The 15,888-nt window shown below is 34.7% G+C and overlaps 1 protein-coding gene and 1 pseudogene across 2 annotated transcripts in view; both read right to left on the bottom strand.

The window, feature by feature from the left end:
* The window catches only part of PEX3 (peroxisomal biogenesis factor 3), a 56,500-nt gene that overhangs the window by 14,050 nt on the left and 26,562 nt on the right, over positions 1-15,888 (bottom strand). Inside the window, 3 exon segments of one of the 2 annotated variants that reach the window (NM_001257927.1) lie at positions 3,826-4,610; positions 8,750-8,846; positions 14,798-14,920. The exons of the other annotated variant lie outside the window; for it this stretch is intronic. Coding sequence (NP_001244856.1) covers positions 4,527-4,610; positions 8,750-8,846; positions 14,798-14,920 — 304 coding nt within the window. The 3' untranslated portion in view covers positions 3,826-4,526. 2 annotated transcript variants of the gene reach the window in all.
* Positions 2,255-2,990, bottom strand: LOC704929 (non-selective voltage-gated ion channel VDAC1 pseudogene; annotated as a pseudogene).

Here is a 15,888-nt window from a genome sequence, read left to right as displayed (position 1 = left end):
GTGTTAAATGCATCTCCAACTTATAATATTTTCAAGTTATGTTGAGTTAATCAGGATGTAGCCCCATCATAAGTCGAGGAGCATCTGCACTTACTTCTCCCTTATTTAGAAACCATGTCTGTAGTTTTCTCCTGTTTCCAGGCCCCTTGTCTTGGTGTTCATGGAGGATGTTTCCCCTTCCACTAGCTTATTAGGTGTTGGCCAGGTGAACTTTTTATGATGATTTTAAGAGCCAATGATCCAAGTGTGAAGAGTTGTAGTTTCCGTGAAAGCAAAGTTAAATACTTTGGAAAGACTAGATAAAAGTTTGTTGACTTTAAAAATTAATAATAATAATAATAATAAGCTATTGGTTAAGTGTGGGCAAAACTGTTCTAAAAGATTGGGGGGAAATATAGTAAAAATCTTCAAGAATTCTGCATCTCTGGTTCACACCTATGACACCTATGACATTACATGTAGTTTGTACAAGAAAGATAATTAGATTACAAGCTCCAGTTTGTAATCCCAGCTACTTGAGAGGCTGAGGTGGGAGGATCCTTGAGGCCAGGAATTTAAGAAAGATAATTAGAGAGCATCTATCAGCAGACCTATATGGGAAAGCAGCTATGCTGTACCACACTATGTCACCAACAGCCCAACTGAGTAGACCTACACTAAAAAGTTAGAAAAAACCTGGATCCTATAGTAAATAAATGATAAATATAGAACATTTAAAGTTAAAATGTCTATAGATGTATTTTTTATGACATCCTGATCTACCTAACTTTTTAGATTAACTAAAGGTTTCTGATGAGAGGGCTCCTGCTATACTATTAGAAAGCAGATATGTACTATCTAAGACCAATTAACTTTATTTTTATATTTATTCATTTTTTTGAGACAGAGTCTCACTCTGTCACCCAGGCTGTAGTGCAGTGACATGATCTCAGCTCACTGCAACCTCTGCCTCCCAGGTTCAAGTGATTCTCCTGCCTCGGCCTCCCAAGTAGCTTTACATACATGTGGTTTTTACCTTGTCGTCTCTTCCACTGCCACAATTATACAGATGCGTATGATTCCAGGAGATAATTTTCAGCTGATCAAATTTGTATCTTACAAGGCCACACCTGTTTAGTCTCAAATTTTTCCTGGATGAAATCCTGGGTTAATTTTATTGGAAGAGATGCGTGCCCATTACACACACATTCCCTAATTTCCCAAAATGCTATTTTTCATTTACCCTATTAAAAATGAGAATATCATATTTTGTCAAATTTTGGAAAGAAGCATGTTCCCTCCTCTCCACCTCCACTTTTTTTTTTTTTTTTTTTTTCCAGACACGGTCTCACTCTGTCACCCAGGCTAGAGTGCAGTGGTGCAATCATAGCTCACTGCAGCCTTGACTTACTGGGCTCAAGTGATTCTCTCACCTCATCACTGCAAATAGCTGGGACTATGGGCACATGCCACTGTGCCTGACTAATTTTTTTGTAGACAGAGGATTTTACCACATTGCCCAGGCTGGACAATTATCTTTTTTTTTTTTTTTAAGTTTTCAATATTTTGCTCGAGATTTTTTTTTTTTTTAAGTTAATTACAGCATTTGAAGAAGAGGATCTAATTCCACACAAAATGGAAGACTCTAAAATGTATCCATTAAACTGCTAAAAAATAAATAGAGTGGTGAGAATACCACATAAGCCCAATTTAGATTCTGAGTGCTGTCACCTGTGATTACAATTATACAGACTCTTCCAAGCTTATAGCTGGAGCTCCTGGAAGCTATTTTATACTCTGACGCAAGGACAAAAAAAAACACAACTCAGGAAGGAATTAAGTCCTGAATTATTGGTTTCATCACATTCACCCTCTCTACCCCAAAACTGCACAAAAGAAACAGTGACCACACCCTATAGATCTTTTTGTGTAAAAGAGGTAATGAAGAACTGGGATGGGAACAAGTCATGAAGATCTGTCTTACAAAGGTCCCTTTCAGGTAAGTTTGTACACACCATCACGCAACGAGCCTCTCATCAATTATGGTTAGGAAACCAGGTTCAATTCTCAGGAAATCCCAATTTCATTCATTTACTCAATATGAATTTACAAGGTGCCTATATATTATCAGCTTCCACTTGCAGCCATTTCTAGATAAAAAAGAAACCTGGCATCTCTACAGGGGCCACCAAGTTCCCCAAATCTATCACTGAAAGGACCTTTTTGGAACTGGGTTTCTTCTGTACCTCTGAAAGGGTAACACCTTAAAGCTGAATCATCTTTAACTTGGAGGTCCAACATGACATTTAGCAATACTTGCAACCCAGACATACATTAAAAGATACACTAAATTCTGAAGGCAGCTATGCTGCAAAATGATTTAAACAATTCTACAGCATTCATTTATGCTTGAAATTCCAGTCCGAGACCACGTTTGTGGCCACCAGCATAGATGTTCTTGCCACCCAGGAGAGCTGACAGTGTCAGTTTGATACCTGGCTTTAGGCTTTGAGTGTATCCTAAACCTATCAGGCTGGAGTTGTTCACTTTAGTGGAGAAGTGGGCTTTAGGGTCGATCTGATACTTGGCTGCTATTCCGAAATGAGTGTTACTGTTTCCTGCTGTCCCAGAGAAACTGACAGCAGTCTCCAACTTCTTGCTCACCTTCTGGTAATTGGACCTGCCAAACTGTCCTGTCATTCACATTAGTGTGAAGCTAGAATTCAGTCTTGTGGCCAACCGCAAAGTTGCTCTGCGTCACTCAGGACTTCGTGGTCTCAAAATTCACCTGGTAGCCGGCCAGCCAACCCTCATAACCCAGCACTTACAGCGCCTCGGACTGAAGGCCCAGCAACGTCCAAATCCATGTCGCAGCCCAGGTTAATGTGCTCCCGCTTGTATCCTGTCTTGATTTTAGCATTTTCCCCCCAGTGTTAGGGGAGAAGGATGAATGGAGGGTCAGCTTCAGTCAACATGTTAACTGATCTCCCATAGTAATCTCGGTGCCTAGAGTGTTGTCAGTGTTCCATTTCCTTGTAAATATCAGGCCATATTCGCTCTATCTGTACGTGGTTTCCAGACTGCCTGTCACATTGGTGGTCTAAGTGTTGGCTGAGCCTGAGCTTGTAAATTCCAATCCATTCTAAGATTTTGTTTTCAAATCAGGTTTTATTAAGCCAAATCCATATCCCTTGGTGAAGACATGCTTGGCAGATTTGCCAAGATTAGCATATGTGAGTGGCACAGCCATCTTCTGCTCAGAGACAATGCCAGTGGGCTCAGAGGTCTATGTTGAGGGCTATGGCTCCGCTACCTATTTTTAAAAACATTCTAGACACAAACTCCCTAGCAGTCAGCTCCAGGCCTAGCCGGCCTTAGAAGAGACCTCATAATTTATTTTCTACCTTCTACTGTTCAGCTACATGTTATATTGGAGGAACATAAAACAATGTTACTGAAAATATATGTCAACATACTAATGATACATAATGATTTATTTACTTTTGCCCTAATTACCCTTCTAAATGAAGAATTACAGATGTATTACTAGAGACAATGAATTATTTCTTCTCCAGAAAGTAAAGCTATTTGCTTTTTACTAAATGAACAAGTTAACAACAACAAAAAAGCACCAAGTACATGACCAATTAAAATGAAACTTAAACTAGCATGCTCTCTCTTCCGAAATAATAACAAAAATGCTATGGGATAAGTAAATTAATAGCTGAAAAATATTAACTCAACAAAATAATATTTTACTAAAATAGTTTATTGCAGTAAGATTTTCACTGTATTCAAAATCAATACAAAGTTAACTTTTTAAAATTATATAAGTACATACAAATGATTAAAACTATGTAATTAGGTGAGTAAACAGCATCAACACAATTTTAGCCTCTAAATCAATATGTAACTTTCTAAGTCTTGCTAATAAAACCTTAAAAAATATAGTGAAGAAATAGCAAAGGAAAAATAGTTCATCATAGTTGTTGAAATTTACTACTTCCATAAGAATAAAAAAGTCCTCCATCAAGGTATATTTGAAACAAATAATTTATTATTTTGAAGGGTAGCTAGAGAAAAGTCAGATTCACTTCTGTTTACAGCGGTCTAGGGAACATTATAATTAAACAGCATATTTTCCCAAAATTCACATATTCTAGACCTATGTCTCCAACAGATATTTTTCCTCAGTATTAATATGGCAAAGTACACTGAATTTCATATTCATATATATATGTATATAAAATATCTACATTGATTTTTAGTCAGTTTGGAACGAATGTCCATGTGTAACAAATCATTAACAATTCTGATATTTGCACACGTGTACATATATATGCCCACAAAAACTGGTCTGTTGATGAATCTAAAAAAATATATTAAGATGCCAAATAAATTGATTTCATTATGAAATGAAGACTTTTATTAAGAATATATTTTATCAGACATTTTGATAACAAACTGTTACTCTAAGTATAGGTGATTTACCCAGTGTATTTTAAAAAGTAAACGAATCCCCACTGTAGTTTTTCTTGAAGGAAAAATCATTTCTCCAGTTGCTGAGGGGTACTAAAAGCTTCATACACATTAGCAGCAAAGTCTTTCACTTGCTCCATTGTCAACAGATCCTAGCAAAGATGATAATGTAACATTATAGTTTGCAAAAAGTATACAAAATTTGAATTAATTTCTGCAATCAAGGGATGAATTCAGTTCTAAGTTTTGTGGTAAAGGCCAAGAGGCAAACCATTTAAGAAAATGAGTAGTTTTTCTTGTAATAAATTCTAGAAGATAGTTATTATTTAGGTTCTTATATGAGGGATGATGGTATCATAAGCGTTCAAGTGTGACTTTGAGGGACAAAAACCCCAAATAGTGTTCAAATGAATTTTTGTGTATGTCAAGTGCTAGATAAGTATCTGTTGAATAAATAACTATAGGAGTAAAGGTACTTTTGCTGGAAGCTGACACAACATGGTTAAGGGCATATTACTTTCTAGAAGATCTAACTTACGGTATGAATATAGGTAGCAAGTGCATATTTTACATATACACACATACATGAACCACACATACACTATAGTGTAAGGGTTCTTAACACCCCAAGGGATTTGCGAATGTAAAGATAAGAAAAAACTACATCTTCATTTTTATTAACTTCTAACCAAAATCTGGTATCTCTTTCAATTATGAATGTAGGCAACAAACTGTGATGATATTAGCAGGTTGTATGACTTTGTCTTCAATAGAAATCACAGGCAGTTTCATGTCATATGACAGTTGTGGAAGTTATCAGAACTCTCATTATATCTTCGTATTTAATGCATGAATAAAGAAGCAATACTGCTATATCATAAACTTAATTTTAAAAGAAATTTTGAAAACTATATATAATTGGTTTCCTTTAATTATGTATTTTACTGTATGCACTTATACATATTGTTCTGAGAAGGGGTCCATAGACTTCACCAGCCTGTGAAAGGGTCCATGACAGAAAAGGTTGAGAGCCTCTGAAATGTGAAGGAAACCTGGCCCTAGTGATCTCTGTTTCTTAAATATCAGAAAATCCAAGTGAGGTTTAGACATGTCCTAATCTCAATCAATTCATGGTTAAATTATCTCGTCAGAGAATTTGATGTTATTTAGTTTCAAGTATTCAGTCTAGGTGTTCAATGAAACAGGTTTAGATCAATGTTTCTCAAACCAGAATTTACAGACATGCTTTCAGGGGCCCAAGAATTTGAGGGGAAATTTTGTGTTTTGATTTCTGTGAAAATGTAAAGAAAACTCAAGCACGCTCTTGATTATTGAGAGGATAAAACATATAACCTACTGTTGTTCCTGATTTTAGGGCATGTTTATATTTATGCTCTTATTGGCTTTAAGTAACATTACTTTAACTGTCTTGTGCTAATGAGAAAAGAACAGAGGCAGAAAACCTTTCAAATGAAGGCCAAATCATGTACAAATACATGATACAAATGAAGCTTTCAGAATAGTTACAGTAGATTAAAAAATAATAATAATAATAATAATAGCAAGTCAGCTTTAGAAAATGCAGGCTGAATGCTCAACAGCATGAACAGCAGCAGACAGGTCCACATTCACTTTGGCACAACAAATTATTAACAGTAGCCATCAGCCATATTATAGAACAATCTACTTATTTTTCGTAATTTAGATTATACTTGATAATAAAACTGCTTTGGTTTCGAGTTATGAAAAAACTCTAATCTTTTTTTTTTTTTTTTTTTGAGACGGAGTCTCGCTCTGTTGCCCAGGCTGGAGTGCAGTGGCGCGATCTCGGCTCACTGCAAGCTCCGCCTCCCGGGTTCCCGCCATTCTCCTGCCTCAGCCTCCCGAGTAGCTGGGACTACAGGCGCTGCCACCAGCCCGGCTATTTTTTTGTATTTTTAGTAGAGACGGTGTTTCACTGTGTTAGCCAGGATGGGCTCGATCTCCTGACCTCGTGATCCACCCGCCTCGGCCTCCCAAAGTGCTGGGATTACAGGCGTGAGCCACCGCGCCCGGCCGAAAAAACTCTAATCTTAAGGATCTTATCGAGTTTTTAATTTATACACTAAAAATGATTTAAACACTGGAGGACTGTGGTATATCTGGGTACATTGTATGTGAGGTGTATGGACAAGTCTCAGAAACACTACCATTGTAGTGCAAAAGCAGCCATAAACAACACATAAACCAATGGGCATGCTGTCACCCAACAAAACTTACAAAAGCTGGTGCTTGGCTGGATTTGGCTCATAGGTCATAGTTAGTTTATATCAGCTTTATAATAAAGACTTCAATCTGTTCAAATACTGTATCCTGATGCAGCTTCCAGGATGTTTTCAGTAGTCTGAGATAAAAATTATGTATCACAGGGTTGGTTCACATTATAAAAGCTATTTCCTCATGTTAATCTGAAAGCAATCTGAAATAATTTATGTCCTGCTTATGTTATTTGAAAGCTATTTGAAAATAATTTGAAAAAACACCTTTCTCGAGTGTTTTCTGATTCTCCCATTCCCTACCTTTACGAACTACCATCCTAGTATCTTCTACCACAGGGGTCAGCAAAGTACAGCCTGTGGGCCAAATCCACTGCTGCCTGTTTTTGTATATAAAGTTGTGTTGAAACAGCCACACTCTTTTGTTCATGTATGTTTCTGACTGCTTTCACACTGCTAGAGCAGATATGAATAGTTTCTGTAGAGAATGTATGTTGCATAAAGTATGTACTATCTGGCCCTGTACAGTTTGCCAACCCCTGTTCTACAGCATTCCCACAATAGGCTCTCCTACACACCATTGTAGTTGAAGTAATAGCAGTAATTTGAAAGGATTAATTTTATGTAAATTAACATTCTAATCAAGGCAAAGAAAGGCTTTACAAAAAGATAAGTGGAAATAGTAGAGCACACGTTAAGAAGACCACTTGGTATTTTAACTCATAAATTATAGTCTAAAAAATTAAACTATAATTGTTATACCCTTGTCAATCAATGGTCTAGTATATACATTTAATATACATCCAGTTACACTAAAAAACTTTACTAAACATTAGTATCAATGGTGTTTTTACTGTACTGAAACATTTGTTTTTATTATCAATTATATCGATTTTAATCAAAGTGTACTGCATAAAATTTAAGCATTAAGGTTGATGATGCTTTATGCTTGGCTGTCATTTCCACTTATCTGTCAAAATGAACAGCCTACTGGCCAAGTCAGGGACTTCTCCAGAAGAGGACAAAGGTAAAGGTAAAGTTTAAATGCCCCAAGTTATGACCTTTTTCTCACATTGATATAGATGTGAAGCTTAAAATTCAGTAAAATGAGATCAGTCTTATTCACTATTTCTTCTGCAACATGAGTGCCCAGCTCTTATGGGTGAGAAAGAGAACAGTGCGTGTGAAGGACAGGCTGATGACACCACAGTGAAAGGAGGAAACAAACTCTTAGTCTCAGTGCTCTCCACATTATCAAGAGTAAAAAGTCTACAGAGAGGATACACTAAACTATCTGAGACAAGTTACACTAAGAAGACGTCAGCTTTATTCTTAGGCCATAGGGTCTCTTCTCATTGTACATTATTGAAGCAGTTTGCAATTGGTATTGCAAACAATTTTTTTAACTTATAACACAGTTTTCAAGTTTGCACATGACTCAGAAATTCAAAGTTATTTTGTTTATAATATCTGTCTGACTCAATGAATTAGTGAATTACTCAATGCATTCCAAATGGAAATGAAGAAAGAAGACGGACTTATAGGTAGTCTGATAAAACATTTAAATGACCCACTGTTTATGGAACTTTTAGTGAGTATATTATTGATGCACTATTAACAGTTACATTTTATTAATCACTAAAATGACTTACTTCTCCAAAAATTTTTTTAGTTTTCCTCAAAATGTGTAGAATGGGATCCTTGATCTGCCTCAAGGCTCAATCTTCTTATTAGCACAACTTAATGCAAAACATTCATGCTATATAAATTCAACTGACCACTATAATATACCTGGTCTAAAATGTAGTCCCACAGTGTTGGACTACAACACGGATAAAGATACTCCAAACTTACACATTTGCTATAATCCATTATTACTCTCATGGGACACTCTACCACACTCTACATGTAGTTCCAAGTTCTGTGTTTTTTTGAAAAAACATCTCAGCAGAGAATGTAAGTTTATCTTAGACACACATGACCACCACCCATGAATACAATTTGCTTTTAATAACACTCCCAAGCTTTCTCCTTACCTGAACAAAATGACTAGGTGTTTCACTGCAAACTGAATGGATCTGTCCGTTTACTATTGGAATTATCTTAGCTAAAGGCAGGCTGACACTGGAAAGACTGAAAAATCATCACAGTAATGATTACTTTCTGAAATGACCTCATAGGACTTTAACATCTTAATTATAAAAGTAATACATAGCCATTGAAGAATATTTTTGGAAATCTATTAAAAAGGAAAAAAACCCCACAATTCTATCGCTTAGAAATAACAACTCTAATTGACATCATGACCAATGTCTTCTGGCTTTTTTTTTACACATCTTTGTTTTGTTGTGTCTACCAAAAACCTCTAACCTCCTAAGCATACTGTTTTTGCAGTTTTATTGTTATGAGTATTTTCCATCTTATTAAAAGTTCTAAAGTGTTTGTCTGATTGTTTTTTAATGACTATACAGTAATCTGTCCTCTAGCTGTGACAATTTATATCATGAGCTCCCTAGAGTTGGGTATTTCAGTTTTTGCCTAAATTTTCTTAATCTAAATAACTTTTTGTATAAACATGAAATCACTGGGTCAAAGGGTATGACTGTATCTGCTCCATTATGCCTTCTTTCAACATCCAACATTATCCTTTTCTTTAATCTTTCTACATCTGATAGGTGAAAATGGTATCTTACAGGTTAAATATGCATTTCTCTTAATTACTAACAATGTTGGGTATTCCCCCCCTATTCCAGTGAACCACACCATTATCTATCAAGCTCTAGAAGCAGAAAATATGGGCATTATCCCTGGCACTTCTTTCTCTTGTCTATATCCAATCAGATATTCTAAAGATTTCTCAAAAGAAATCTTTTAATGATCTTAAAATCTTTTGAAAATCCTTGTCACTTCTTTCTCTTGCCTATATCCAAATAAAGAAGTGCCAAGAATTCTTCCCATTGCCAAACAGATTCCAAGCTGAGCAATTATCTCTTGCCTAGACTACAGCAACAACTTTTTAACTTGTTAGAGCACATTTGTTGGATGCATAAATGAATACATGTATGTATCACTGTATGTATGTGATATAATGACTTAAACAACAGGACTCATTTTTGTGTTGGGCTTGTATATTTAGTCTTATTAAATATGACATCTCATACATTTCAACCTAGGGCTGCACTAGAAATTTCCTGTTAAATATCATGCAAGTGCCGAAGCTAGGGTGTACAACCAGTGTGCTATGCTGAGATTTGAGGCAATGCTTAAAAAAGAATAATGGATGTGGGAAGATTTATGTATTCCTGAGGGAAGCAGGCATTATTTTTTTCATGGTACCTTTGTAGCATTTCTCAAAATCTATCATGATTTTGATTACTTGATTGCTCTGTCTCTCCCTCACTATCATGGAAGCTCCATGAGGTTACATACCATGTCTATCTTATGTACTGTATTGTCCCAGCACATAGTAAAGGGTCTTGTGTACAGTGGACATCCAATACATACTTGTTGAATTGATTAATAAGTCTTCATTCATCCACTGCTGTGTCTTGCCCCAATCCCTGTTTCCCCAATTCCTTCTCCACAAAGCAGTCAAAGAAATCATACAATGTAAATTCCATTACATCACTTTCCTGCTCAAAACTCTCCAGCGGCCTTCCAGTGTTGTCAGATGACAGCCATATCTGTATGTGCTGCGTTTTCCAGCTTTGTCTGACACCACTCTTCTTCTAGTTCTAGAAGTGTTCAGCTACCACCCCAGCCTCTTTACAGGTCTTAAAACGTACTTAGGTGGCTTCAAAATCTTTGCAGTGTGGCTTCTGCCCAGAATGTCAACTGCCCCACTGCTGTCTAGGGTCATATTTAATCGCTTCCAATCTTAGTTCTCAGTTCAAATTATTTCCTCAGGAAAACTGCTTGACTGTCCACTTTTGTTTAAATTTTTCTATTATATGTTCAGTGTTCTTCTCCTTTATAACACTTCTCATACTTTATACGATTATATTTACTATTTCCCCAACTAGACTGTAAGATCCATGGGAACACAAACCTAATACAGTGCCTGATTCATAGCATGTGTTCAATAAATCTTAGATTAACAAATTGGCCATTTCCATCTGCTCTTTTGTGAATTATCTGTGCCTTTGATGCACATTTTCTACGAAAGAAAATTTGTCTTTCCTTACGTGTTTGCTCCCTTAATTGATGTGCAAAAGTTCTGCATATAACGTCATTACACTCATGTATTATATACATATATATACACACACACAGAGCAAACATTTCCTCCTATATATTATTTGCATTTAATATTGATGAAAAGCTTATAAAAGCTTGTTTGATCTATAAGTTTTAAAAATTACACAGTCAAACCTATCCTTATTTCATATAAAGTTCCTTACTTTCATTCTTAGAAATACCTTCTCCGTCTTGAGGTCACATAAAGATTCACCTGTTTTCGATCAGTTCATTTGATTTTACTTAGTATATTTAAAGGTTTAAACCTCCTGAATTTTATTAGTCATTGTAAAATGACTAATTGTTATTTGTCTTACTAACGTACATTTTGCCCACAATCATTACTAACATCCTACATATTTTAGGGCTACTTCTGGATTGTATATTCTATTTCACTGACTTACCTATTATTTTATGAGTAACATTAATAATTATACCTGATATTATATATTATACAGGAAAAGCATATTCATTGCTCTTCTTTTCCAGTAATTGTTTAAACATTCTCACTCCATTATTCCTCCAGATTACCTTTATTATCATTTGTCAGGTTTAAGATGAAAAAAATCAACCATCCTCTAATCTCCAATAGAATTTTGATAATATTTTGATTATAGATTAATTTTGGAAGGCTAATTTTACACTTTTTAGTTGATTCTCTTGGGTTTCTAAGTATAAAGTCTGTCACCTTCATGTAATAATAGCATTTTCTTCTCCCTTTTCAAAGTTGGTATCATTTTTAAAGATAGCATGAGTTTAACTTAGAAAACCAACAGTCAACTAACAGTTTATTAAAATGGTAAGAACACTCAGTAAATTGTCTATTTTCCTTCTTTTTTCACTATCCAACAGTAAAAGTTACCTATTTTCGAGATATAAGTATAGAAAAAAATCAGTTGCTTTCCTTAATTGGATCTCAACATTGGTCTTCTCCTAGCCTTACTCCATTAGATAGAATAATAGAATGACGCTGAATAATCTGTCAATAGTGACCATCTTTATACTGTTTTTGAACTTAATGGAAATCATTCTAGTTTTACTGTTAAGTATATTAGCTTTTGATTTCAAATACTCTTTTTTATTTTTTACTTTTAAGAGACAGGGTCTTGTTCTGTCACTCAGACTGGAGTACAGTGGCATGATCATAGCTCACTGTGGCCTTGAACTCCGGGGCTCAAGCAATCCTCTTGATGGTTTTTAAAATTTTTGTAGAGAGGGCATCTTGCTATGTTCCACAGGCTGGTCTTGAACTCCTAGCCTCAAGCAATCTTCCTGCCTTGGCCTCCAAAAGCATCGGGATTACAGATGTGAGCTATCACACCTGACTCAAATATTATTTTATTACATAAAAATGTATTTTTTATTTCTAGTAAGAGGTTTTATTCATAATAAATGTTGTTTTATTGAATGTCTTTTCAGCAACACTGAAGATAATGTTTTTTATCTTATTAGCTTATTAATGTTATGGATTACCAAAACAGCTTTTCTAGTTTTAACTCTCCTTACATTCTTAAACCTTAATTAATCATAGTGTTGGAGAATAATTAAAATTAAAAATCTAAAAATCTATCTCAGATAGACATTATTGAACACCTGGCTTTACCACTTGACCTGAAGTAATTTAATTTTTCTGTGTCTTAGTCTCCTCACCTGGAAAATGAAGAATACTAGCACATATTTCCTAGGATTATTGTAAGAATTCAATGAGATATATTCTGAAAAATACCTATCATCAAACTAGCACATGGAAAAAGTATTAGCTGCCATTATTATTGTAATATACCTCTGGTATATTACACTTTTGACTTTTAAATATCCATTATACATGATATTATATGCATATGTAATACATATAATACATATATGTTGCATATTTTTATATACATATATATAAAAAATCAAAGCCTTTATTAGTTTACTTCATTTTTCAGTTGATTCTCTTCAGAGGTCTGGCTTATTAATCATAATACACATAAATAATGTACTTTGTGTCTTTGCCAATAGTTAAAAACCTTACTTCTGTCTTTTTTTTTGGCGGGGGGTTCTCACTCCTTTGTCCAGGCTACAGTGCAGCAGCACCATCATGACTCATTGCAGCCTTGACTTCCCGGGCTCAGGTGATTCTCCCACTTCAGCCTTCCAATTAGCTGGGACCACAGGCATGTGCCACGTGCCCAGCTAATTTTTATAGTTTTTGTAGAGATAGGGTCTCTCCCTATGTTTCCCAGGCTGGTCTTGAACTCCTGGGCTAGTGTAATCCGCCCGTCTTAGCCTCCCAAGGTGCTGGGATTACAGGCCTTAGCCATTTGTTTTTTCTTTACTTACTATGATGGCTAGACTTTCACAACATATTAAACAATGATGGCAATAGGCTTGATGGAAATGTTTCTAGCGTTCAATCATGGAGCCTGAAGTTGATTATTGAAATGAAATAGAAAAACTTATATAGAAAATATATACTGAGTGCCTTGTATGAGTAAAGAGATATGAAATGGCACAAGATAGTCTTTGACTTTTGAGAGGAGGCTTAAAATGTAATTGAGGAATAAAACTCCAATTCAAGGTAGCACATGTAGGTTGTATATGAAAGTGTAGATAATGAATTCTATAGCTCAGAAAACAAACGCCATCATGGCTGATGTGGCTGTAGTATAATTTTTACAATTCTTCAGTGTACAAAATCACGTATGTGCTTATGTTAAAATAACTATTATAATTACGTATCACCACTTGCGAAATAACGAATATCTTGCTATATACAGGTTATAGTGAAATTTTATTAATTGAGCACCTTGATTTATACAGTATATAGGATTGGTCTTGAGCCGAAATTTATTTTTGTATAACTTAAACATTTTTTTTAAGACTTTAGATTGATATTTAAATTACTTCAGAAAACAAACTTTATGTCTGTAAGCATTCCAAATGCTTAATGTCAATGTCAAATTAATCTTTTCTGTACAATAAAGAAGGGTCTCAGAGAATCAGGTAAATAACTTCTGGCCCTATGCATTTAAGAATTAAATTGGATATCGCACATACATATTGCCTATCAATTACTGTGTCCCCAATTAAAAAAAAAATTTTAAAGCTACTTCAAAGAATGTGTCTCAAATTTTAATGAATGAGTTTACAGTCAGTCAACATTAATTTAGTACCTGTTATATTCTGAGTTTTGATATAAAAAACGGCAAAATAGAAATCCTTAAAGAGTGTAAATTCTAATGTGAGACCAAAGATACTTGTGTTGGGATAATAAAGATAAAAAAAACCGTAAGATACCTTCTGGCATACAGAAGTCCATGATTTAGTAATAGTTATGATTAAAATCACTAACAATTGCACTAACTAAATGTTCCTAATTCTATAATAAGGACTGGAATGAATATATTTAAGTATTTGTAGAACTATAGGAGCTAATTCATCAAATGAGAATCTACACCAACAATGCCCGGTTATTATAAAGACCAAAGTATTGAATTTTGCAGACCAAAATGGCCTGCAGTAATGGAATAACATTAGAGAATGCATTAAAATTAAAATACATTGTGAGTTTTGTATTATAAAGTGTTAAAAAAAAAACAATAATTGGAATTCAACTTATAGAAAGGTAATTTCACAACTTAAGTACTTCGATATAGTGGCAAAGTTTTTGGAAGACTGCAAGTTTTAATACTGAAACCAAGAAGGAGCTTCTGCTAGTGAAGAAGTTGTTGGTTTAACAGAGTTTAATTTGTTAAAAAATGAGGCACTCGAATTTACTAGGTTTGTTGTTATCTGGAACAAAAAGGCAAAGCACCATTTTTTTAGAGCATTCATTAGTATAACATTTTTATACGTCATCTTACCTATTCATAGAGTTACCATGTTGCAGGTCCTGTTCAGTAGGTCGAAAGAACTCAGCCATATTGTCTAGAAGTCTACTAAAACCTCGGTTTAAACAGGTATTCAAAACTGTACTAAAATCTGGGCTATACAAAATAGAAGTACAAGTTACTTTTTAGATTCTGAATGGAAGAAGAAAACAAATTCAATAATAATGTGGTTACCTTTGAAAGCCACCAACGTTTTTAGTCATAATCTAATACTGTAAAAATATATCAAGGAGTCAACCTTTAAAAAGTATTTAAAAATGAGCTTATTTAGCACAACATAAGGAGAATATTCATCCACTTCCGATTTTTTTATACTAGTCAGCACTTTGTACAATGAATTTTTTTTTTAAATATCAATACTAGTACTACTAATTTTGAGGAAACTCTTAAATTTCCTTATAGTCATAGATTGGTTGGCTTTACATCCTCTACCATGATATTTCAGTGAGACAGAAAATATTATTATCGTGTACAGATGAGGAACTGATACTTGAAGGAAGAAGAAACTTGACTAAAGGCATGTGATAAGTAAATTGGGGAGCTTGAATATGAGACCAGGGCTTTTTGATCTTAATTATATGCTCTTAGTTCCTCACAAAACTCTTTAATATAAAGAATAATATATAAAGACGCTACGAAAGCTAGAAAATACCTAGTTATGTTCAAGTTTCTTGACTAGAGTGTACATGTGTATGTGTGTATCTTTCTATCTTTTTTCCTTAGTTGTCTCTCTTTTTAAAAGCATTTTAACGGCTTCATTGAAGTAGGACTTAGAGGGCATAAAATTTACCCATTTTAAATGCACAAGTCAATGATTTTTAGTAAATTTGCATAATTGTGCAACTATCGCTACAATTCAATTTTCGAACATTTTTGTCACCCATTAGGCCCATTTCCAGCCAATCCTCATCTCACTCTTAACTCCAGGTAACTATTAATCTACTTTTGGTCTATACAGTTTTCTGGACACTTCATAGAAAGTCATACACATGTGGTCTTTCGCGTCTGGCTTCTTTCACTTAGCATAATGTTTTGAAGGTTCTTCTATACTGCAGCACATATCA

This window comes from Macaca mulatta, chromosome 4, assembly GCF_049350105.2.
Source record: "Macaca mulatta isolate MMU2019108-1 chromosome 4, T2T-MMU8v2.0, whole genome shotgun sequence".
NCBI classification, from domain to species: Eukaryota; Metazoa; Chordata; class Mammalia; order Primates; family Cercopithecidae; genus Macaca; species Macaca mulatta.
This window is presented reverse-complemented; position numbering and strand designations above follow the sequence as displayed.